Source organism: Gambusia affinis, linkage group LG02 (assembly GCF_019740435.1).
Source record: "Gambusia affinis linkage group LG02, SWU_Gaff_1.0, whole genome shotgun sequence".
NCBI lineage: Eukaryota > Metazoa > Chordata > Actinopteri > Cyprinodontiformes > Poeciliidae > Gambusia > Gambusia affinis.
In genome coordinates this window covers 6,216,988-6,243,097 of record NC_057869.1, presented here as the reverse complement: position 1 = coordinate 6,243,097, position 26,110 = coordinate 6,216,988, and the positions used below count along the sequence as shown (strand labels likewise).

General features: G+C 38.4%; 1 protein-coding gene across 4 annotated transcripts in view; it reads left to right on the top strand.

Annotated features, from left to right (window-relative positions):
* zgc:158464 (uncharacterized protein LOC791139 homolog) overlaps window positions 1–23,683 on the top strand; it is a 103,859-nt gene extending 80,176 nt beyond the window's left edge. For 2 of the 4 annotated variants that reach the window (XM_044142756.1, XM_044142749.1), the window contains 3 exons: window positions 12,503–12,677; window positions 12,776–12,895; window positions 20,591–23,683. In XM_044142756.1, the coding sequence (XP_043998691.1) occupies window positions 12,503–12,677; window positions 12,776–12,895; window positions 20,591–20,777 (482 nt within the window). In that variant the 3' untranslated portion in view covers window positions 20,778–23,683. Of the gene's footprint in view, window positions 1–2,669; window positions 2,817–12,502; window positions 12,678–12,775; window positions 12,896–20,590 lie in introns of all 4 variants that reach the window. The other 2 variants (XM_044142741.1, XM_044142731.1) reach the window with 2 other exon arrangements.
* Window positions 23,684–26,110: the final 2,427 nt, after the last annotated feature.

The following is a 26,110-nucleotide window of genomic DNA, read 5'->3' as shown; positions in this document are numbered from 1 at the left end:
TTGAATATTCTCCAGTTTTCCCCTTTCCCCCTTTCCTCCTCCCCTTGTAGATATTGCTTTTCATTATAATATTCAGGATAACCACACTGGTGCATTTTCTTGCAGAGTAGAAAGCACACAAATCTATAACATCATGCTTGTGCTTGTACTGAAAACCAACCAGTGTACCAAATCATATTAAATGTTCAGGTAGACAGTAAGGTCTACTTGAACACAAGTGACGTACAGTAAATCTGTCGCATTGTTTTTACACCAAGTGTTCTCTATTATTTATTTTTTTAGAAACACCACCTTGGTAGATACCAAGTACCTATATCTTGTCAATTTAAAACCAAAGTCTTGGAACTTCTTTAGTTTGATGTTACTTGACAAAAAATAAAAAGGAGCAAAAATACTAACCAATACAGGATTGATTAAAGAATTGGTAGATACCAAGTACCTATATCTTGTCAATTTAAAACCAAAGTCTTGGAACTTCTTTAGTTTGATGTTACTTGACAAAAAATAAAAAGGAGCAAAAATACTAACCAATACAGGATTGATTAAAGAATCAAATCTTTCACACAAAAACACACTCAGTACTATATAATATTTTTGTAAATATGCCTAAAAGCAGAGTTGTAGTAATCTATTTTATTTCTAATGGTAGTTAGCCTGGTCATTGAGCATATCAGTTAACAAATCATACTGGTTTTACAACTTGGAACTGGAACATTTTGTGTTAGATCTGCTGTCAATGCCCAGGGCTCTGTAATATCAAATGTAAACTGAAGACAGAAAAAGGAGCAACCATCATTCTTGGCTCTCTTTTTTTACTTCAGTTTGTACTAAGAGTTTTCTTTACTGCACTTCTTCAAGAAGAATTATTATTAGCTCTACGTCTCAGTTAATATGTTCTTGTTTACTTTGCTAATTAATTTTGAACATTAAAGACAGACCAGCAGTATTGGAACAATGGGATTAGACCTCTAACCAGGCTGCTATCTCACACTATCCTAATTTATTGAAAATACTTTAATTCTTTTACAACATTTGGCTCTGGGAGATGGTCCAAAAGAGGGATGATTGGATGAATGGTGAAATGTGGAGAGTTGCTTAATGGCTTTGTTTTTATGTCGTAACATACAGCTTTAGCTCACACTCCAGCATCACCTTCCTTGACATTTCACACTAATAGAATACACAACTTGAACCCTTAGTAAGAAAGATTACAATGTAGTTTTGGATACGCTAAAGATTTTCACAGCTTGAGTGTTGCAACTTTTAGTGTTGCAAACGCCTAGTGCTCCACTGCTACAAGATTAGTGCTATGCAAATGCCAACAATTGGCCTAATAACATTTCTGAGTCATGAATTGTTGGACCGACAAACGTGTGAACTAGTTATCAATTAATTTATCTTTTAAATATTTGATGAGTGGCACTCAGATTACTAAATGTGTCCCATATTGTGAGTTTCTCTAAATATATACATAAAAAAAGTGACACTGTTAAAAGTAACTTTTTCTCTCTATGTATTGCACAACACTGGATTTTACACCCCACCTTTATTTAGATAAACTCATGCTTCCAAAATGGAGTATCAATGGCAATATTTGATCTTCTATCAAATATACTGTATTTTCTTATGTTGAGAGCCACCAAAAAATACCCTTTTAAGAGAGGCAACCATATAATAACAGATTAAATAACCCAACCAGGGGCAAAGAATTTGCTACTGGAAAACATGTGTATTTATTAGTCTTACCTTCTGAAGCAGACATCCTTTGATGAAAGAAAACAAAAATCTTCTCCAGCATCTCATTTATTCCTTATTTTCAGCCATTTAACAAGTGGCCTTACGTTGGAAACAGATGGGCTACCATGAGAGTGCTCAATTTATCCTGCTAATGCTTTGTCCAGACATGAGGCATACATTATCTTGGGGGCAAAAGCCTGTGTAGTGCCCAGTGCTTGGATGGATTAGTGTGTGGTGCCTGACAGTGATAGATATTATCTGCACTGCTCTTTATCTTAATAGGGAGGCCTAAATTCAGAATAATAACACAATGTCTGATGGTATCATCTGTGTCTTGCACTTTTAACCCAAATTCTTTGTATTGCATGTTCTCTAGCCTATTGAGCTGCCTTTTATCCTACATTATAAAATAGACCTTGAAGACTATCTTTAACTTTATCTCGGCTCATGCTAAAATGGTATTCAAAATGGCCCTCATGGATTGTCTTTTAGAAAACAGGAGATTTATAGAATGAAGAGTCTGTTTTATATACTAACCTTTCAGTAGTAAGTTGGCTCTAGCATAAAGTCAGTTTAGGTATTTCTCTGAGTTGTGATGTAACAGACGGACACCAAGATCCATTTTTGTGTCTTCAATCCGTACAAAAAAGTACAATCCGCTCTTACTTAAATCTAACCTTACTTTCTTTCTGGTCCTGCTGCATTCTTACCTTTTCTAGTCCACAGGTGCTGCTGATTCTTTAATCATACTTTAAACCTGTTCTCTTCCACACGCCTCCACCTTCTGCTCATATCTGCAGTATTTCTAACTTACTTCTTGTATCTTTTTTCTTTTTCCTCACTTTTCTTCTATCATTACTTCCCTTTCTTTACCTTTTGTTGCTGTTCTCTTTTTCCCCCTCCATCTCTCTCTCCTGTGGCGACACTTGCAGTAGAGATTAAAGTGATCAAGGACCTACCATGGCCGCCTCCTGTTGGCCAACTCAACACCAGCCCTCCCTTGGCGGAGGAGCTCGAGTCTCCTTCCCAGACAGCTCAGCCGTCGCCCGGACTGACGAGCTGTGACCAGCACCACCATGGTGGGTGTTGGTGTCCAGCATATTTCCCATTAATTGCCCTTCACCATCAGCCTTCTGTGTGTCCATTATTCCATTCATCTGTACACGCATTTGTTTACTTTAGGAAGTAATTAGGTGGCACAATATCTTTTTCATTTGTTTTCTTTACTCAGGCTGCTGACAGATCAAGTTGTGTGTTTTTTTTAATCAAAGATCAAATTTGATTTCCCTCAGCCATAGAGGTAACTTAGAACCACATCATTGCATCACTATAAATGTGTTAGTAAAACACTTCTGTTTCATCCTCAATATGAGTGAAGACCGACTATTTAACTTCACAAATTGCGTTCTTTTAGCAAAATTTATTAATCTTAATTTAATAACACTGAGCAATTAGCAGTGTTTTAAAGGCAGTTGTTTCTTTCCACTTTTGTCACTTGTGTGGTCATGATAAGGGGTTGCTGCAAAATTTAACATTCATCATTTGGATCATCTTCCTCAGACTGGTACTTTTTTTGAATGCATGCAATTAAATTTGATTCTCTTTTTTTATTTTGCATTGGATTGGCTTTTGGATGTCAACTAGACTTTTTTACTCATAAAGTTCCTTCATATTGCATTTATGTGAATTGGTGCTTTACAAATAGACCAAACTGGAAAATGGGTTAAATTCAAATCCCAAGAATTGATTTACTCTCCCTGATAATACCAAGACAGTGATGTTTGAAATGTCAAACTTTGGGATAGGTTGTATCAAAATAAGTAGTGAAAAGGAACAGTGATAAAATTTTATTCCACTGCTAATTCAGAATTTTTATTAATGTTGGACTCAGTTGCTTCCTACTTTTTATTGTGTTGAAATTTACAGACCAATGGAAAACCAACTTTAAAAGTGGTTCTCACATTTTGATTGGTAGTCTTTATGAGTTCCAGGCGAAAGCGATTCTTACCTCTGGCCCAGTTCCTAGCTGGTCCTGAGAAAGTACAATTTTTATGTTGCTGCTGTAAGAGCTTGGCTATGGAATACACCACAGAACTGGTTCTAAACAAGCATTACCATTACAACTAGTTTGTTAGGAATGACTCCCCACGAACAACTTTAATCTTCTTCTATTAAATTTTTGAACTATGGGGAGAAATGACAAAAATTGTCAAGCATTTGTATCTTAAAAAAAGGTTGTTAATGAGGGAGAGTAACATTTTCCTGCTAATGGTGACTTACTGAAAGGGTTTCAGATGCACTGAATAATTTGGCTTTAGGTATTAGCGCTGTAATGATTGCACTTCTCCATCTGGATTACATGTGGCAGAAAATCACTAACTGCTGGGCAGGTTTTAAGATGAAGTCTCATTAGTTTTAATTGTGCTAAACTGCCGTCTCCATGCGTAATTGCCTTTCGTTGTGACCCCCATTTCCTCTTGTCAACATACTCATAACCGTCCCAGATGTCCCCCTGACCTGCTGTTCTATGCAAGTGGATGACTAAAGGTAAAAAATAAAAACAGACTCCTTCACAGCAATTTTAGTTGTTGACTTATTCATCATCATAATGGACACAGTTGACAAGTATGTCACCTATTTTTAACAGACAGGCAGTAGTTGATATTGGGAGCCCCTGCACAGGGGCTTTAACTGCTTTAATTATCCAGGGGAAAGAAGGATATGTTTCTGAAGTAATGCCAGGAATGGGAATTTCCCCAAGCACAGTGGGAAAGCTCAGAGTGGGGCCATGAAAAAGGACACCACTGTGTGCCATAGGCGAGGACAGGGCGAGGAGCTGATTTATGCCCACAGATCCCTGGGAAACGCTCCAGTTCCCTGAGTGATGTGAGGGAGTTTTAGAATCCCGTCCTGTACCTGTAAAGTGATCCCTTCTCCATCCCAGCAAGTGTGGCCCCACTCTACATCTTTCAGGTCAAAGGTCCATGTGTCAGAAACACAGGGGATTGAAAGCTTCAACTGCTATAGTGAATATATTTACAATGGGCTCCATTGACCTCCGTTTCCACACCAGAACATTAGACATCCATTAAACATAGAGTTGCTTAAATCCTCTGAACAGGCTCAGATAACGTGAAGATTCTCTGTGTGTTCAAAATAGTAGGACATATTTATTCATCAGGATCTTTACCCAGTTCTAAGTTGCTTTATACACAACAAAAGATGGAAGCTAAAAACAAATTACCGTAGGCATTTTTGAAAGAAGTGTTTTGGTATTTTAATGCAAAGTTCCTAGTTTTCTGCAGTCTCAGTCAGGAAGTAAGCAATTTGTTTTCCTATTATCTGAGCTTGTCCCTGAATATCCAGATGTAGGGCTAGGGTGTCCTCACTTGAGGGTAAGGAATCTCAGAACCAGGGACAGGGTGGAGCATTAAGGATGTTGTGTAAATCAGGAGCATCATCAGTTGATGAGCATCAATTACCTCTTTTAACACACGTAGGAGACATCATGCCAACAGAGCAGATTGTACCTCAGCCAAGGACACATTTGTCAGAAGCATCAGATGTTGTGTATTTATTGACAAATTTTTTTAAAAAGGCTTTGGTTATTGAGGTTAGCAGAAGAATTTTAATTTACATTAATTAAGGAATGGAAACCCAGTAAAGGTCCTTAAGAAAATGGTTGATATATTAACTTAGGCAGGATTGGATAGGAAAATGTGTGAGTTCTGTTTGTAGCAGAGTTTATTAAAGAGATTGACAGGTAAAACATGGAAAGTTTTAGTGATTGGGTCAGGAAGTGATAAATGCATGGATCTATGTGTTAGTAAAATAAAATAAGTATAAAAGATGGAGGAGAGGGTGTGCTGTGGTGGCACAGGGGTTAAGCACAATCGATATATGGGGGCCTTAGTCCTCGCTGCAGCTGTCGTAGGTTTGATTCCTGGCCTGCTGACCTTTGCCGCATGTCTTTCCCTTCTCTCATTACCCACTTTCCTATCAAATAAAGGCCTCTAGAGACAAGAAAACCTTTTTTTTTTTTTTTCAAAAAAAAAAAGGTGGAGGAAAAGTGGTGAGGTGAAAGCAGGTGCTTTTCGAGATGTAGCCCATGAGGTGGCTACTGAAGATGGAAGATGACTTCAAGGTCGTAGTTATGTGAGAAATGGGTTAGCATAGACTTCAAAGTGAATAAGGCAGAAGTGGAAATCATGTTTAGTTGCAGATTTTCACAAATTTGGTAATGTCAAAATTTTTGTAGTTTAACCAGAGATAATCAGCTGGCATCCATGAGTGTATGTCTTTGAAGCGGTCGGTGTAAAAAAGACTTGCCTGTGAAGGTCATGGATTTAATTGAGATGTAAATCACTGGAAGCAGAGTTAAAGATAGCGAATGATGTGGGCAATTGGGACAATATAACATTATCAAAAAGAGAGGACCAAACAAAAAACCTTGGGGAACACCTTTGAACAGAGATGTCATGAATTATAGTCTGTTACACAGATAATAATCTGAACTGGGAAAGAGCCAAGCCGGTGATGCAGGTGGTACGTTTGTTAGTTTCAAAGGCTGTTGTAGGGTCAACGAGAACGAGGATACTGAGGAATCCAGTCAGAGAAAGGAAGTTGATGATTTGGTGATTTTTAGCAAGTGCTGTTATCTACGGGCTTTAGATGGTAAAAGAAGGTTGAAGATAAGCTGAAGATTATTTGAGGACAGGGTTGACGACAATGGTTTGAATCAGTCAGTGACAGACATATAACTGAATGAGGAGTAAAATGCTTACAAAATTCATAAATGCCATTTTATAATCACTTTGTTCTAACTGAGATAAGCAGAAGAACAATGTATTACAAGACAGCATTGTCAGTTCAGCTTCATTATCTAGACTGAAATGCAGATTGCCACAGCAGATATAAAATCTACATATAAATTGGGACATATTTGTTTGAGTATCAAAAGGAGCTTGTCTACTTTGTTTTTGTATGAAATAATTATCCACAATGAAGAGTTTCTCTTTCTTTGCTTCTTTTGTCTTAGATGTCTTTTAAAAGTACTTGAAAGATACACAGGTTTTGTTTAAAATCTATAAACTAGCTTGAAATTTAAAGACTCATTCTTTTGTCTGAGAAAACTTAATTAGAGCTTTCTTTTGAAACCTTCAGGAAAGAGGAACCGATTTTTTTGACCACAGATCAGAGTTCTTGAACTGTATTATTACCTTTTATCAAATTAGTCAGTTTTTTCAGCACCTACTACCTTATTATTATAAAATTAAACAGTGGTTATTTTCACATTCTTTCTTGCTAAGTTAAAAAATTTTGGATGATCTTTTTTTGCGTCTAGAAAATTCGGATGAGTTGCAGACCTGTGAATTAAATTCCACACATCCAGGCTGTAAAATGTAATTTTCACCTTTCAATGCAGCCGTAGGTGACACATGTCGCACCTCAGAGTAGTCATCCTTTTTGATAGGAGTATCATTATCAAATGAGAATTAATTAGCTGGCTTAATTAGAGAAATTTGCACGGCAGTGTGTGCAGCTGGGGATAAGGTGTCATTGCTTGGAATCAGCAGTAATCAGTGTTACTTCATCTTTCATTTGGCTATCAAACAAAATGATCAATTCCTAATTTCATGTAACAGTGCTATGCAAAAGTATCTATTACTTGAGTTTTTTCTACATTTTACCATCAATTTCAAAGTATTGTATTGTGTTTTTATGTGACAGACCATGCCAACATGATACATAATTATAGGTTGTAAACAAAACAATTCTCAACAGATTTCAGAGCCTCCATTTGCTGATCTTATTTAAGTCTTATAGGTTATTTCTCTTTAAGGTTTGCATGTTCTAAAGCTGAGTAGCACAATGCTGAGAAAATTCATAAGACTGTTATGGAGATATGGCTTGTAACTAACGTACAATTTTTCTGATTTTTAATCCTTCAACAAATGCCTGATATTTGGAATATAAAATGAAATGAAATATTGCATCTAATCTAAGTCCTTTCTGATTGTGACACTATTGCAGTTACTGTGATGTTTATATCATATTGTGCAGCTCTAATATAGAGAAGTTTTTGTCCTTATTTCTTTTCAGAACTCTTACAGCCTGTTGCAAGAGTTTTTCTTCCAGGATTGCCCTCTGTTTTGTTCCATCAATTTTTCCAGCAACTCTAACCAACTTTCCTGGCTTGCTGTTGAAAAGAATCTCCACAGCATCAAGTGGTTTAAAGTGTTATATTTTGGTCTGATCTAATTAGAACATAATCTTCTTCGTGTCTAATGTGTCGCTTATATATGGCTTGTGGAAAACTGCCTAATAGCTTTCTAATAGCTGGATTTCTAATAGCTTTCTTTCTACAGTGACTTTCTTTTTGCTTCACTCTTCTATGAAACTCAAGCTCTTGGAGAGTAGTAGTTGTTACTCAACAGATTTTCTCACATGAGCTGATGACTTTGTAATTTCTCTAGTTACAAAGGTAACTTTGTAGCTTTAGAGATTTGGGAATTTTTTGTTTTGTTTTTTTTAGAAAACCATGTATCATTTTTTGTTCTCAAAATTCTGCACCATTTCGTCTGGGCCTACAACATAACATACCAGTTTTGTTGGAAAGTAATAAAATGTAGAGCAGTTCACTTCTGTCTCTAGTCTGTTTTAGCTGTGTGGTCCTGCTGTGGGACACATTCTCATTGTTCTTGTGAAAAGAAATCTATTGTGCTGAGCTTTGTTTTGTCTGTTGAGTAATATTGCTGTGCAGATTCCATCACTGAAATAGCCTTTTGACATTTATGTTTGTTTGTGTCCAAATAAATCAGTTCGTTGCTCCTCACCAATCCCCTCTGCATTGTGTAAATGTGTTTCTGTGTGTTTGGGTTCGTGTTTCTTCGTGAGATTCTCTGAAGGGAGATGCGTGTTTGAAGGGGACAGGCCTTCCAGCCATCAGTCACCATCTAACTGACAGTTCAATCTGATACACAGATTCCATTTGCTGCACTTTACAAGCAGCAGGTCTGATAACAATCCCAGATACCCTAACACATTTCACTATATGTCTTAGTGTGTTTACGGGATGACGCGTGTGCACGCGAGCCAGAGTGTGCATGTCTTCATGCACCCCCGCTGCTCCACTCTTAGGGCTGCCTCCGAGGGCTTTTGTTCACCGGTGAGCCAATCCCCCTGTCAGTCTCCTGTCGGCCATGTCTCGGACGTTGCTCTCCAGAGAAAGAAAAGGGAGTTGGTCTCCCTCGTTCCTGGTTGTATTCGACCTCAAAACATAATTCTTCAATCGTCTGAAGCTGCCGTAGTGAGATGGCTGGCAATAGAAGCAAAAACTAGTCCATTCAATGCTGACAGGTAAGGTTGATTGGACAAATTCCATAGAGATCAGGCACTCAGCCTTTAATACAACTGGAGTAAAAGACCAAAGTTTAACCAAGGTCAAAAGGAAACTGTTACAATTTGGTAAGAAGTAGCATAGTGTTTGTAGAACAGAGGAAATGTGAAGAATTGAGGTTAATCAAAGTTGCAATGCAGACATGGACTATGTCATAATACCAAGATAACCATATTCATCTTCACTGAACTAGTAAGGTTCAGTGAACTTTACTAGCCTATAATGGTTTTTATTTCCTCTCTTTAGACCAACACATTGAAGATAAAAGAGTAACAGTCTCTTTTCTACAGTCCATTTTCCTCTTTCTGTCACAAGCAAGTGTTAGGAGCCTACAGGGCAAGAGTTTCCAAGTGTTTGCCAGAGAGTGTTAGATGCAGAGATCAAAAGGGAGGGTGACAGGAAGCAGCAGAGGAAGAGGTAGGACCGGACATATGCAAACAGGATGAACAAAATTGAAAGCGAAGGAGTGAGAGCAATTGGCTGCATCTTCATGTTGTGATCTGTCAGCACTGACAGGGGCTGAGTGGAGCAAACATGCATCTCCTGTGTCCCCTCAGTCAGTTTCCATGGAAACGCTGTTTCTCACCCGAACACATAAACTGCATTCCCATCTAACTTTCTTTATGTTTTCAAGCAGTCAGCACTGACTATATGAAGGAAGGGGATAACTTCAAAAATCCTTTCGTATTTACTTAGATGCAACAGGGGGGGAGGGGCATCATTTGACGGCCTGCAGTTGAAGCATCAGACTGGAGAAAATTGGAGCTGCAGCTCATACTCCTCCATGGGTCCGAGGTTAGACCCACAATTTACCCAGCTGTCATGCAGCGGTACAATTTGGCTCTCGTTGTAAGACTCAGACGTAGCCCTATAACAAACAGAAGCGCAGAGGCCAAGATAACAATCAGTCATTTGGAATAATCATTTCCATGAGTTTATGTTTGGAGAAATGCATCAGTGAGCTTAAGGCCATCGAGTTCAGTCTGGGGTTGAGTGTGGAGGTCAAGGGGGGCCCCTGGTGGTTGAACGTGAGGTAACAGCTGTCTTCCTCAGCAGCCTGACAAGACAGTTCAAGACACATATTCATATGATAGTGTAAATAACAGCAATAATAAAGAAAATGTATCTTTATGTCAACTTGTTCATAACATATTTAAAACAGAATTAAATAAATGGGTAAATTCTTAATAACCATGAAAAATGCTTTTAAGTCTCTAATTTTCACCTTTTTTTACATAATGTGTCACTTTAATCCTAATCCTGACCAACTCAGTTGTACTTCTAGTCATGCTAAAAATGTTACAATGTCTGATTATGAATTTTTTTAATAGCCATCCTTTTAGGTCAGTGTAGAGCTTAGAGGTTGACCGAGCCACAAACTGCCATGCAAGCCAATCCGCTCTAAGTGGACTGTAGAGTCTAGACTGATGTAGGGCTGTTTCCATCGATGTGCTGTTAAGATCTCAGCGCTCGTCTGTCTGACCATCAGCGCTATGTTCCAACCAGATAATGAAAACACAAAATGCAAGATTGACCATGAGTGACTAAGAGCAACAAAATCAGACATTGTCAAGTTTTCACTACATTAACCATTTCCATCCAAACCTGAGTGCCTTCAGCCATAAAAACAGTCCCCACCTGATGCCGCTTGTGTGTCTGATGCTATAAGCCTCTTTTCTCTTATTGCTTGGGAAGTGTGTCAGTGGCTGCAAACAGTTTAGTTTCCCCAAACCTTGGGGTGTTTTGACATCAATTATAGTGATGGATGACCGGGGAAAAACAGCTGAATCCCTCCCACACACAGACACAGCTTGACCACCTCTCATGATCACCACTCCAGCCTCCGGTGCCCAGTGTTTCAGGGAACCTTCAGCCGTATCTGCTTTTTTTTTTCTGTCTGTAAATGTTATTTTTTCTTCTGTCCGCTTCAGTGAACAAACCTGCATGCCTTTCTCTCTTCCATGAGTTGATTTGGCTGAGAAAATACATGGTATATACTCTGGCAGTGATGTAATGAGAGGAGGTCACCTCAAGCCCCCATCTGCCATCAAACAGTTCCCTGTGGCCTAGCCAGGGGAGCTCTTCATGCCTGGAGCTGACCGTGGGAGTTTGAAAAGCCAGTTTAATATTTAACTTGTGGAACTTGCATGTGTGTATTACTGGTTACTCATATGAACTCTTCAGATTTGCTTGTTTGGACATTTACATGTACTAAAGTAGCAACTGCTCAAAAATACTTTAGTTGGCATAGAAGTATTCATGGACACATGGAGTTGTTTGGATGTTTTGAAGGAAGTTTATCTGTGTTTTTTTTCTCTCTCTCTCCCTCTCTCTCACTGGAATGTGTGCACAGACTGATTTATGTGTCTTCCATAGTGTGTACATGTCCTTCTGTTGGATGACTTACACAAAGTGAGTGTGTGGGTGTGTGTTTGCGAAAGCACAACCATGGTTTTTGTTCTCACACATTTGCACTGGTGTAGTTTGACAAATACATGATGTCGTAAGCCTCACAAATACCTACTGCACATAAATGACCTTAACTTGACTTCTAGCTGGAGTAGAGGCAGCAGGCATGGGCCAGTATGAGACATTCATGGTATGATAACCTTGAGTAAATATGAAGTGGTTTACTGAAATGTTTAAGCAAAAATTTAAAGCACACCTTTATTTAAAACAGAAAAGCAACTGAAAAAGGTATTTCACATGCTACTACAAAAACACGGTACATGGATAAGTGCAGCTTTAATTTTGTTATTTTCTGTTATTGTTATGTTTACATTATGATTTTGATGTATTGATGTAGAAATACAGAGTTAAACACTCAAAATGAATTTAGTGCTTTTAAAAGCTCATTGCATAGAATGTTTTACCCTCTTTGCTGTTTTATATTAAGACCAGTTAAACAAGCTAATTTTAGCTGCTCAATGTGTTATGCTATCTGTTTAGGTTGCAAGCCTGCAGTTGATTTCTCAAAAAGCACACTACTAGTAGCTTCTCAACTGTAGTTTTAAACAGCTTTACTTTAATAAGAGTGATAAGCGTAGTTACCCTGGCATTGTCCCTTTCACAACTGGAAACATGTTGAAACAATTCTTCTTGTAGTAGCCAGCTGGCCAGCAGTGTACAGCACATTGGTGGGAAGGTCGCATTACATTCTAGTCTCACTGGAACTTTTTCTGTCTTATGATCAAGAGCACTTTAAAGAATTTCAGGAACATTTCAGAACATTTCTTTCCTCACCATTTTAAAACTTCGGTAGGTCTTTATACCAGTCCTTGGCCCATGTCTCCTACACGTTTTTAGTTTTTATTATATATTTAAGCTACATAAACCTTTTCTTACAAAATACTTTTTTCATTGTAGTTCAGTTTGATGGAGTGGAAAAGTCTCGAATGTCACCCACCAAGGATGGGAAAACTCGCCCGCTGCAGCGACATTCCAGTGGCTGTTTGGTCAACACCAAAATGACTTCACTGGACCACAGCAACTCCTCTCTCGGGGAACGTATTGACCCCACGATGCCTCTGGAAAGCCAGTTGTGAGTGTGATTTTTGTTTGTTTGTTTTTGTCTTTGTTGCAGTTTTTTTTAATCTTGCCAACATTTTGTTCATCCTTCTTCCCTGCTGCTGGATGCAGTTGGTACCACGGAGCCATCAGCCGAACAGATGCAGAGTCTCTGCTCAGGATGTGCAAGGAGGCCAGCTACCTGGTTAGGAACAGCGAGACCAGCAAAAACGACTACTCCCTCTCCCTTAAGTAAGAACAACACATTTCTCCACCAAATAGCAAACTTAAAGCAGTACTTCCATTTTACAGTGTTACTCAAGATCAGCCTACCTTGTGATTTGTACACAGAAGACATTCAAATAAATCTGATATCAGCAACACGTACCTACTAGACTACATATTCAGTCAATGCACTTTAGAAGAAAAACACGTCCAATTGATTTCCAATTAGAAAATAACACACACACACACACACACACACACACATATATATACAATCTATTTGGTTGTGTTTGTGTAATTAATATTTTGTTCATGTGTAATTAGAGAGTTCCTATTATCCACTTTAACAGACAGTGCCAGATGGCCATGTCTGTTAAAGAAAATTTGTGGTTTAAAATACATATAGTCTAGTGGTATTAAAAGGATGGAACATTATATCTACATTAATTTAATTTATGGCATCTATTACAACCAATCTCTTGCTGTAAGAGTAAGTATGAAATGACAGTGGAAAGTAGAGCAATACCTAATAGTGAACAACAAACCACATGAAAATATCAATGCGTCCCATTTTGCATTTGCAAAGAGATGCTTTATTTAAATAGCTGCAATATTTCAGGTGCAACATATTGAATATTTGGCCACCGGAGTGCCCTTTGTGCCTATGCCTGAAATAGACCTTAGTGGCTAAGGTCATAAATCTCAAGGAGTGTTGTAGTAGCATTGGAGTGATCAGAGAGTTTTATAAGGCAAACTTAGGTTACTGAAAAACACAATCCTAATTGCAACATTGAGCAATAATATAGCAACTCCATGTTTTTCCAATATTGTGTGTCCCAAGAATGCCTCCTTTTGAAAGGAAGCAACCTCCAGCAGGACCTGGCTCATTGTGAACAACCATCTGTTAAAAACAGCTGGTGGCTGATAGGACATCACAAACAAGTTGTTTACCTGTGGTCTGCTGTGTTGATGATTCTTACTTTTTGGATGGAAATAATTTCACCCTTCAAACCTCTTTCTTCCACTTGCTGTACCTCCTGGTCCTACTCTGTCCTCCACATCACCTTTGTTTCCTCCAATTCACAGCATTTTCTCCCTAATTTGCTGACATGCTCACGGCTTGGTTACCGGTTACCCCATCGTTGGTGACCCCCTACTCTTTGATGCATCCTGCTGGGGGTTAAAAGGAGCCTCTCTAATTAGCTTAGACACAAATGTTTTCTTGGGGAGAGGTTATCTCTGTGTCAAAGCCCTGCAGAGCAGTCACTTTTGGTTTCTCTCTACAAGCTAATAAGGACAAACTGACATGGAAACATAGCCGGAAACTTTTAACCATCCAAAGCTTTCCAAAATAAACAGCATCAATTCAGCTTTAAAATTTCAGTATCGTGGTTGAATAAGAACATTTTGTTGATTAAAAAAACAGTTAGATATGAGTAATACTCCGCAACCCTCTGTCAATCCTGATATGAGATGAAACCAGAATATGCAACGAGACACTGATTAGCCTTTGCAATAAGAGCAGATCTCAGCTTGCTTGGGGCTCACATGTCTTGGAAGAGAAAACGATTCTGTTCACTGCTTATGTAGTTTTTTTTTACATGCTACTGTTGCTATCTGGGTTACTTTCTGTTGCACTGAATGATCATTTGCTTTTGGCTGCGGCTGTTTGCTTTTCTTCTACAACTACTGATAAAAAGATGAACAGACTCCTAAAACACAGATCTGCTGCCGTTCTGAGCATGTCTAACTGAAGAACAAGCTGAAAGATCCAAACATATGTAATGGTACATACAATTAAGCATTGTAGGAAGAAATGTCTCTTCTTCTGTCTTTTTTTTATTATTATTTTATTTTTTGGTTCTATTTATACAGCCTGATCCAAGGAAAACTCTAAGCAGGAAATTAGGTGAACTTGTATTTCTATTTCGGAAATGTACAAAGAAAGAAATGAGATCTCTGAATATTTGAGCTCAGAAAAGTGTGGATGTGTTACTTTATAAAATGTAGATGAACCCTGTCATTCAGCAGGCTTATACAACTGAATACTTATGGGAAGATATATATGGAAAAGCGGGTAAAATAAGAAATTTGACCTTTTTATTTTCCAAGAAAATAAATATTCACAGTTTTGGAATTACATTCAGATTGTAATGTTCTCAATATTCTTAGGGTTGATGTCTTTCTGCACTCGCAGAAATTACTTTGCATCACTTCTTAATATCCTTTCTTGTTGGAAACCATGCATTGCCATAACACTGCCTTGACATGTTTTACAAAAGGATTTGTGTTCTTCATAACTTAAACGCTGACATATATCTTATTTCATTCCCCAAAAGTATATTGTTATTTAACACTTGGGGTTTGCCCCTCACATTTTATCCATGTATAAATACAGGACTGCTAATGGCAGGATCTAGACTTACTGATTGTCTTACCTACAGATTGGGGCTTAAAGTCTGCTAATAATATTGGTATAAATCCATATAAATTCACTAAAGCTAAGACACAGAAAAAACAGACAATCATTCAATTTCGATAAAGCTTTTTCTTTTAGTAATAATTATGAAGCTACCAAGAATCCATTCTCCCCTTTGCACCATAAGAATGAAATACAGATGAGCTAATGCTCTGGGTTTTACAGCCACAAATGAAATATCAGATTGCAAGATTATAGGATTTACTGACAAATATGTGGCAATTTGTGGTTGTTGTTTTCCCCAGACCAATTACAACCAGGCATTAAGAAAAGGTTACTTCAGTTCAGTTCAGTAAGGCAATAAAACAAGTTGTAAAAAGTATTCACTTCCTTTGACATTTTCTTGCATTTGGTCAAGTAAAATCAACAAACTTCAATGTTTTTTGGGTTTTGTTTATTTTTGCACTTCTATTCATCACTCCTGATGAATATGCTTTCTGACAGCCTTACAGCTGATTCACTGATATTTATCCTGCCATTATCCAGTCTGTCAGTTTTGGTGAATTGCTTAAACCAGGAGAGTGTGTTGGTATTAGCAGTTCTTGTAGTATTATTTATTAACAAACCCTATTTATACTTGACCACTTTTTTTATCCCAGACTTGTTTGGTGTATTTTGTTTCCTCTATTAAGATATTTGTTCACTAATATTCTCTAGCAAACTTTTGAGGTCTTCATAGAACTGCTGAATATATATTGAGAATAACTTTCACACTGTTTGATTCTGTTTAATAATCTTCTGAAGGCAATTGGCTGCACCATAGTTTCTTTTGATATATGAGAGGGAAAGTAGATGAATATAAATATACACCACACCTTTTCAAATTTTATATTTATTCTGCTTCACCCATGTTGTACTGTGTGTGTTTGGTTTACACATAAAATCCAGTGAAAGCACATTAAAGTTTGTGCTTGTAATGTGACACAATGTGGATAAGTTCAGTGTGAATACTCTGTGACATTATACTGTACTGTACAGTATCTCAGCTCCTGGGTTTCACAGAGCAACATGTTGTAACCTTGACTTCAATCATGTGAAACCCAGAGACAGATCTGACTCAATGGAGTGACAGGTGCCACTACCCTTACAGGCAGAAGTGGCTCCAGGTTCAGCCTCCTGACACATGCTCCTGCTGCCACAGAAAATGAGCGGAAACCCAAGGTGAAGAGCCTCCATGTCTGAGGTCACTGAAAAATGTATGAGGCCATGAGGTGGCACAAATGTGCATTGCATTATTGATAAGGACAGGCGTCGCCAAGACATCCTGCCTATTCAGCTATTTGGTCTAAACAGAAACCTTTTTTCTCTTTTTTTAGGAGTACTCTTTACCCTTGTGTCTGCTCACCTGCCCCACACCTTTTCCCCATTCTTCCTTCCTTTGGCATGTTTGAAACATTTTTAAACCCCTCACAGGTTTTCAGAGCGCACCATTGTCCCATTTTTCACATCACAGAACAGATTTGTGCAGCTTGTCTCAGCTGTCTAAGTGGAGAAGTTGATAGAGAGAGAGTCAAATGTTTCCAGGAGATTCTGTTTGATGTCAGTTTGCAGACATAGAAAAGCTAAATTCATCTGGTAACAAAAACTTGCATATGTGTATGTAGGCCTTTTTCATAATATACAGGTGCATCTCAATATATTACAATATCATCAGCGAATGAATGTATTACATATAGTAATACCAAAGGTAAGACATATGAACTGTGTGGATATAATGCACACAGTTTCATTATCATTTTCAGCTACGAAACATCACAAATTCTCAGAAAATGTTAATATTACGTACAACCAATAAAAATGGATTTTAATACAGAAGTGATGCATTATGTCAGTGTTCTCTTTACCACATTTGTCCAACAATCACTGACACCCTCCATAAGGACTGTTAGGCACAAAATGTCACTGATACAAAAACTGTGTTCAGAGTGCTGTATCCAAATATATTAATGGAAAGTTGAATGGGAGGAAAAAGTTCATCCATACATTTTTCATTAGGACCTTTAGGCAATTTAGAGAAACCATTTAACCAAAACTCCATCCAGTAAATACCAGTCTCTTGGTGCTGTGCCAAGTATAGTGGAAGAAAAATATGATTGAAAAAGATGCACAAACGAGGGAGAACTGTACTCTTGACCCCAAACTTCTTTTTAATTAACAGCTTAAAGGAGATACTGATTTAATTTTTGAGGAGCACATGCCTCCAATGCCAAAAGTATCAGTACTTTGATATCTTTGTACACGGGTGACCACCAAACTCGCCTGACCAAAACCTAAAAGAAAATTTAAGAGGAAAAAAAATATCAGATGCAGCAATGCAGACAAACTGAAGGTTATTATTAAAGCAACTTGGCCTTCCTTAACACATCAACAGTGAAACTGACTAGTCACCTTCATTCCATGCTGCATTATTGCAAAATTTGATTAAAAAGGAGACCTGAATAGGTTTTGAGTGTATATGGCACATAGACATAATTTTTGGTACACTGGCATTTCTGCATTATGTAATGTTCTAATTTTCTGAAAATCTGTTTTTTTTCATTGGATGTAAGCCATAATGTTTAAAATGAATAGATAAGAACTTTATCACTTTGTGTATAATGAAACTAAATAATGAGTTATACTTGTTAAATATGATGTAATTTGTTGAGAAACCTGTAATGAAAACATCCAGTGCTAAGTTGTTATTACATAATATTAGTGACTAATAGCTTGGCATAGATCATCCCAATTATTTTATAATTTGTCCACATTTGAAATAATAGCCATACAATATCTGATGCCTGAATAAAAGTCACACGGGGTCATCATCATTTTGGCTGATGACTTCTCAGTTTCAGCTGCTGTGGATTCATAATGCAGCGAGCATCATTCACTAAGCAATCCAATATGCTGGAGGTGGAGATAAGCTGTCAGGCTGTTCCTGCTATGAGTGCCGCTCGGTTCAAATCAAAGTCATAAACCTCAATAAACACGACAGCAGACCTCCCTGGTGAGATTCATTCTGATTACACAAATAGAGGGTCCACAAACAGAGGAATATGATAACGCTACAAAGGCCTGTCAGCTCTAAAAACAACCCCACATTCATTTTATCAACAACACTGCTGTGTCCTGGTTTCTGTCTCTGCTGGACTGTAACGGATCTCTGTAAAGGATCTCTGAACTCCAATTGGGAAACCAGCTGGGAATCTAAAAATGCTGCTATTGATGTGTTTGCCTTTTTAAGTGTGGCTCTGAGTAACCTAACACCCAGTGTTCATGCTGAAGATTCATCAAACGCATTTTAGAGAGCAATTTTTTTTCTTAAGTAAGTGTTTGCAGAATCATGAAACTGGAAAGAAATGCATTAGGGGAAGTATTTGTCGCATTCTCTTCAAACTGTGATAGACTTAATGATTGTGCTCTGAAATGGGAATCAGAGGGGCAGTAATGGAGCAGTCTCATAGTTTTGTTTACTTCAGTTTGTAGCTTAGCAATCTTGCATTTCTGAATTGCCTATGAAGTGCTTTGTAGATTTGAAACATACCCCCATTCAGTCTCCATAAAAAGAAACTTGAATCTTGATGTATTCTCTGTAATCTCTGAATTTACAGCAAGCGAATTCCTAAAACTAGAACTGTGCTCATTCATTTAAATCTGTATTTATATATTCTTCTTTATTCATTCTTAATGGTTGTCCTTTAATTGAACTCTGTCGATTTTTTTCCTTGGTTTGTTTATTAGCATGCAGGAAGCAAGAACTACCGCCAGCTCTGTCATGCAATTACATGATTTGCAAAGTACAGACTTGCTTATAAGGTGCCTAAAGCCTTGTTTGTGCTCCTGTTTATCACAGATAACACTATGTGAATATGTATGTAAACATAGCAGGATATACTGGTGAGTGGTTACAAGTAAGAATTTTGTGTCTTGATTAAATAAAAAAAGGAAAGTGGTTGTAAATCATATCACCAGGCTTGACAGCTGCATTTCATATTTATAAACCTGAAACAGAAATATGTGCCTGTTTGTTGCTCATATAAATCAATCACTGATTCCCTTTTTCTTCATAAATACACCATATATCTATTATAAGACATATTTAAGGCGCCTTAAATATGTCTGCTCTGTAGTTGTACAGTAAAACAGTGACATTCCAAGGGCTTGATATCCTTCAATAAAAATATAGCAGATTCACAATGACATGTTTTTAAATAGCATGTTTAGCTCAATTTGACAAAACATGCATAACATAATTTTGTTTCTTTTGTTTATAAATATACAGGTAGAAAAAAAGGCATTGGAGAATTAATTTAAAAGTTGAAAAACTATGACACGACTGAAGCATTTTCCAAGTCTACATAAGCATGGAAAAAGAGAGAAATCCACCAATCCTTGCATCTATAGTTTGCTTATTTGATTGCTTTATGAATTATCATCATTCTTATTCCTTTTTCGGTCATTTATTTTTTCTAAAACAAATGCTGTGTTTTTCTCCCATAGTTTTTTTTAAATCCAGAGCTTATATTTCCAATAAGAAGAAAAAACAGAGCAGGTGGAAGTTAAGTGAGGTGAAAAAAAACCCATTTCAGATCATGTTAAACACATGCCATTATGTGCTACAATATGTTTGAGATTAATTTGTTAGAAGCATCCGATGATTGAAAGAGATTTTATGCAGAACTGTGTTGTGCAAGGACAAATTTTCCTAATGCATATTTTTGCTGCTTAAAGGAAGCATTTCTGTATTTTACTTCACTAAAGCCTAGTGTTGCATTACTCAACACCTCCTACACTGCTCAAAAAACTTTCTATTTTTAGGGAGCAGATTACTGGCACAGTGTAAAATGTATTGATCCAAAGCTCCTGGCACACTGGGGGCTTTTAATTTACTGTGCTTTTATTGCTGTAGCTTAAGTGATTTATCCAGGGGGTTCATCAGCCCAATCTTTATGTGCTGCTTGAATTCTAGGGACTTTAAGCAACCTGCCCTTTTAGTCTGCGCCCCAGGTGGCCTCGACCTTATCAGAGGTAATCCGGCTTTTAGAGCATTGTTATGATTTGGATATAAAAACAGAAGCAGGTGCCAATCAGGAAGAGATGATCCACAGAGAGATTTATTCTTTTCATCCCTATCTCATTAATGTTTTAAGCTATGAATGTATGTGATTTATTTCTAATCTCAGTGCTGGGCAGTCTAAAAGATGTCCTCTTGTGTACTTGCTAACGGTATGTATTTATTTTCTTCCCTTGTCTGTGTCCAGGAGCAGCCAGGGCTTCATGCACATGAAACTGTCACGGACCAAGGAGAACAAGTACATCCTGGGCCAGAACAGTGGCCCCTTTGACAGCGTGCCTGAGATCATACACTTCTACTCAAGCCGCAAGCTGCCCATTAAGGGGGCTGAACACATGTCCCTGCTGTACCCCGTAGGCATCAGGACACTATAGTGCTGTGGGGCATGTGGCAGGCGTCCGACCCAATGCAGGACTCAGTGGGCCCGTCATCATGCCTCTGCGCTTCCCTTCTGTCTGGGCTGAAGTTACGGGAACATGAACATCGGCATTCGAAACTGCTGATTCTGACTCACCTCACTGGCTGACGGATTCCAAATGGGTTTCGAAGGCCACTTTCATACTAACTCATACAAACAGACTCAATATTCCAGATGTTTTTATTACTTTGTTGTGTTTTATTTATGCAGACGTACTCTTATCGCATTGGAGACTGATTATCTGATGACCGTCATTTCAGTAATTGTTGAGCTGAGAGCTCGTAGCACTTAACACTCAAAGAAAAGAGAGGTACAACACATCATTGGTCACTGGGGTCAGTCTTTTCTCCTAAACTATTGTGTCTGTTCCAGCTGTTTGAGCATCTCATTTGGATAGGCACTGTTGTTGCTTTAATTTTACTTCAAAGGGGACTTGAAGAGAAAACAAGGACGACAACATTTATGATGCCTGTTGCACAATATTTTCACGCAGACCTTGCGCAACAACCCAGATATTGAATAATGTAACCAGGTATGAATCCCCAGCTGCGGGTAAACAACAGGCCTGGGCGCTGAGCGGACTGATATCTCTATGTTGTCATAGTGCATGTTGTCTGCTATCCATCACTGAGTGGGTGTATCACGCCATTGACAATGTAAGTACCACGATGGTGAGACAGGCAGGAAAAGCATGATGGATGGGTCAACTAATCTGACACAGTAAAATTGGCCAAGGCTGGAGACCGGAGCCTGTCCAAATGGACAAAATTATCCCCCCTACCCCTGTGTGGAATGGCTTTGCATGGGGGAGAATGAAATATGCCTGCATTGTCTACCTCAAAAAATCAATTTCATTCCCCCATCTGCAGATCAATAGGTACAATGGGATTGTAGACATCGATCTGCTCTCCCTGTGACATTCCCAATCACCTTAAAACTGTGTCATTGGTTTTAGGAATATATGTTTTCTTTCTTTATAAAAATGATCAGAATTATAAGAACAAGCCTTTTTGTTTCAGATCAGGAACTGTATGTATCGTCACTGTTTTAAATATTATGTGATGTCAGTAACAAATGTTTGCTTAATGCCTTATAATGCATGGGGTCACATAAGTCCGCTTAGATCAGCTAATTTCCCAATCCTGCTTTCAGAGATTGTTCTGTGACTGTTATTTATTCTGGGTAATTATTACCGACGTTTTCCCGCTTCAACCTGCTCGCCCTCCTTGTTCTGATGGAATCTTGGGGTTTTTAGGAACTTTGCGGGTTTTTTTGTTGTCTCCTGCTCTGCTAAGTGCACGCTTGCCTCTGAGACACATGTCCAACAAGGTTGTCAAGCACTCACCCACCCACCAACCCACCCAGCCGACACATCAATCACAGCACTGCCTGTCCGAACCATATGAACACCTTCCTTCAGCCGATCAGGCTACCACTTTGCATTAAAACCTTCAGATGTCCACAAATGCATTCAAACCACTGTTTGAATGCATAAGAGAATGTGTTCACATTCAGTCTAGCCCTGCTGAGACCTGCTTACTGCTTGTACTCAAACTTTTCTGGATGTTAGCTCTTTGTTTCACTTCTAAATTCTAAAAAAAAAAAGCACTTATGGGTGATTTTTCTTTTTTCACTTTTGTCCTGTATCTTTTTAGTACCACAAAGCAGCACTGTTAGGCTTTTGGTTCAATCTTTCTACTTTGTCCCAAACCAATAATCATTCTTATGACAGATCAAATGGATTTAAATTAATTTGATCTGTCAAAACGTGACATCATAAATGCAGTCTAATACGCATGTTTCAAATACTGTACAGTGCTTTAATGAGTACGTAACAGTAAAATGGTTTAGGCTGGAAATGACCCAAGATATCTGAAAAAAATTATTTTAAAAGTGTAATACATTTTGGCTTTCACCATTACTCCTGCTGTGTGCTATGCAACTGTAAACTGCACTCATTAAAATGGTAAACTGTGGGTGGAGTTTGTGCCTCAGTGAAAAGCTTATGATGGTACAATAGGTCCGGCAGGAGGAGGAGGAGATGTAATCGGAAGAGTGACCTGGTTAGAGGCGTAGGAAGTGGGCAGACAGACGTTGCATTCTGAGGGTGTCTCTTTGTGCTTTAATGAGGAATAGTATGTTGTCATTGTGGACCTGTGTTCTCTTGAGAGAAGATATCTGATAGAAAGCTAATTTTAAAATAAACTATGTATCGTGTCTTTTTTTGTCGCGAATGTTCAGGGTTTAGCAGATATGATTATGATAGAAGTGGCTCTTTATTAAGTTTCTGCTGCTGATGAGTACTACTCTACTAAAGGAAAGAGCCCATGTATGATGGCAGCAATGCCTGCTGAGAGGCCTTAGCTTTGGGAAAAAGGAAACTAGACTTGTAGTGGAAGACTACAAGGTAGTCGGAGGGAAGAGAGTTGTGGCGAGGGGGAAGAATGTGCAGTCAGCAGAGACATTCTTAACATCCTGGTATTTCTATTATTGAAACCTGAAAGAGCCCCTCTCTCCATCGGAAGTGTCTTAAAGGTTATGTGTGCGTGCGTGTGTGTGTGTGTTGAAAAACTGTTGTGCATGCATAAAGCCATGAACTGGGTGTGTGAATGCGCGTGTGTGGCTGCATACATCAGCCATCGACTCGCCCCGGGTCTTCTCTTGTGTTATTGCTTTATTGTGGTAACGTGGCATGTCTGAGTTTTCCTTGTGTACATTTTCGTGCCACGTATGTATGCACTAGTGTAACGCAACTCTGTAAAGTCCCCCATGGCCAAATGTATATACTGAATGTATTAAATGGGGACGTAGAGGCATCATGGTGCAAAATAAATAAAGTTGGGTTTATGAGTTTAATGTGTACTATGATGTTGTGTTTTTCCTGTCTGCACCCTCACACGAAAACATCATTATTTTGTGAAGGAAAAGCCTCCTCCAGGATTCCTATCAGCACTGGTTACCATGGTGAAGCCTCTCAATATTTAGGGAAGATGAACCACTGTTTGATTCAAGGACAGAATCCAGTACCAGTATTCAACCACTTGTTGTTCATTGATCCTTGTTGCTGCCAGGTTCTGTGATATATCCAGGGCTTTGCTAAAGTTTGTTCCTATTGATCTGTTTCACAAATTGTCACATTTCAGACACACAATACCTCAAACTTATAAATGCCTTCAGAAGTCTCCCAATTGGTCAGCAGATTGTGTGTTATTTATTCTTCTAATGAATCCTCTTCAAGGAAGCATGATAGATTCTGGTATAATAAAAAAAAAAAAAACTTCACTAACTATTTAAGAAGTGTTAGATGCTGAGTAGTGGTGAGATAAGGCTTTTAAGTTTTGCTTGTGAATTTCCCAGTCTACAACAATGCTGAAACAAAATATCCAGTTTACTTTAGCAATGCAGCAACAGTATTTTCAATACATTCATTTGTCACTAAACATAGCGCCACTGTTCACCTGGCAAAGGCGGGCAGTTTAGAGCTCATTACAGCTGAAGGCAGCTTAAACAGTTAAATCCCTTGCCTCCTTCTCTGCGATTGCTTTTGGAACTACTGCATTGTGACGGTAAAGCAGTTTTTACCAACACATTTTGGCCAGAGCGCAGCTGGCTGACATGCGGAAGGAGCACACGCAGGGGGCTGATGAAAGCATCTCGAGTTCTGTGATTGTTGGCAGAAATCTGCGCTGCACAAACCTCAAAGTTGGCTCTGACAATAACCCCAGAATTTCATTCTTAATATGACTGTGTACAATATTAAATTTTAGATTTTCTCTCTGTTTAAGCAACGCAAAACTTAAATCTGGTAAAAAAACAAACAAAAAAACAAAAACAAAAGAAGAGCAAACTTCAAAAATCAATGGAAATAGACTTAACTCGCTTACTTTGAAGTGCAGCGTTTTCCCTCCACTCTGCTGCAGCCTTTTTCTCTTCCAGAGAATCTCCGTCAAAGGGTTAAAGTACCTGGGATAAAATTCATCAAAGAAGCTTTGTGGACAAAGTAAGTGTTGAAAAAGAGGCAGAATAAGAATCATGGCTTGAAAGCATTGAGTGGGCGATGAGGGTACAAAACAGCCTTGTCTGTAACGGAACTGCATTTCATATTCTGTTCAGTCATACCCAGTGGAAAGCAATATCAGGTACCAGACCTTACATCACGTGAGTTGCCTTCTTTCAGAGAGACAAAAGCGTTCGGAGGCCATTATGCTAACCCGTACCTTTCCTCCTGCTTTGAGATGTTTGAGGATTTCATCTGCATAGAAGAGTGTCTGTATTGTTCAGCATGTCTGGGGAGGCTTGATTAGACAAGCTTCCTCACAATTTCAACACGCCTGGCGCTGATTACTTCCTCTGGCCCAATATATTGCCAGTAATGACAGAATGCAGGACCCTTGCTCATTATCTAAAAATCCCAGGTGCCATGGGAGTAATTGGGCAGAATTGGGCCTAGTTCAAAGCACTGGGATTGATTCATAAGGAACACTTCTTGTTTATGCTGCTTCCTGCCTATGCCCACACGTGGTCTTTCAAAATTACGCATCTATCATTCTTGAAATATCCTTTGAACTGATAAAAACATGCTGGACAATTCTAACTCTCAATTATTGTTTCCTCAGAATTATTGAAAAATTCTATAATCAATAGTTGGTGCAGAGGAAAGGCAAAACACAGTTAAAATATGCTGTTCAATGTAAAAGTGTGACAAAACTCTGTACAAGTCTTCTATATTTATGTGTAATTTTAGCCTTACAAAATTATTAACATTTGAATGTTAACATATTTCATCCTATTGCAACCATGTAAAACTGCCACACTAAGACATTTTCTTTTTGCACCAGTTTAGTTGAACACACTAATTTTTTTGGAGTCCGTCAAGATGTTCATATTCAGATGATTAGCAAAAGAAGCAAGTGAAAAGAGCCTCTATGATGTTGATCTATATCTATAAGATTACATACAATCAGCTGCAGTCTTTCAGTCAGAAACAAAATGGACCTTGATGCAGTGTGTCAAAGCATCTTAACAATCACATCCCTGACAGTGTTCGGTGCACCATTTACGGATCTCCAAGACAAAATTGTCCACAATAGTGGGAAGGCTCTGCTTAGAAAGAGTCAGCCAGTGTACTGAAAAGCATACAAGTGACATACTACCATGGATATACATGGTATTTAATGAATGCCTCTGCTTTCAAAGCTTAACAGTCACTGAAGTGTTAGGAAGCAGGTCTATATTGTGTCTGCTTAGTTTAATTGCCAGTGTCTCACAGAGAAACCACATCTGTCTCCT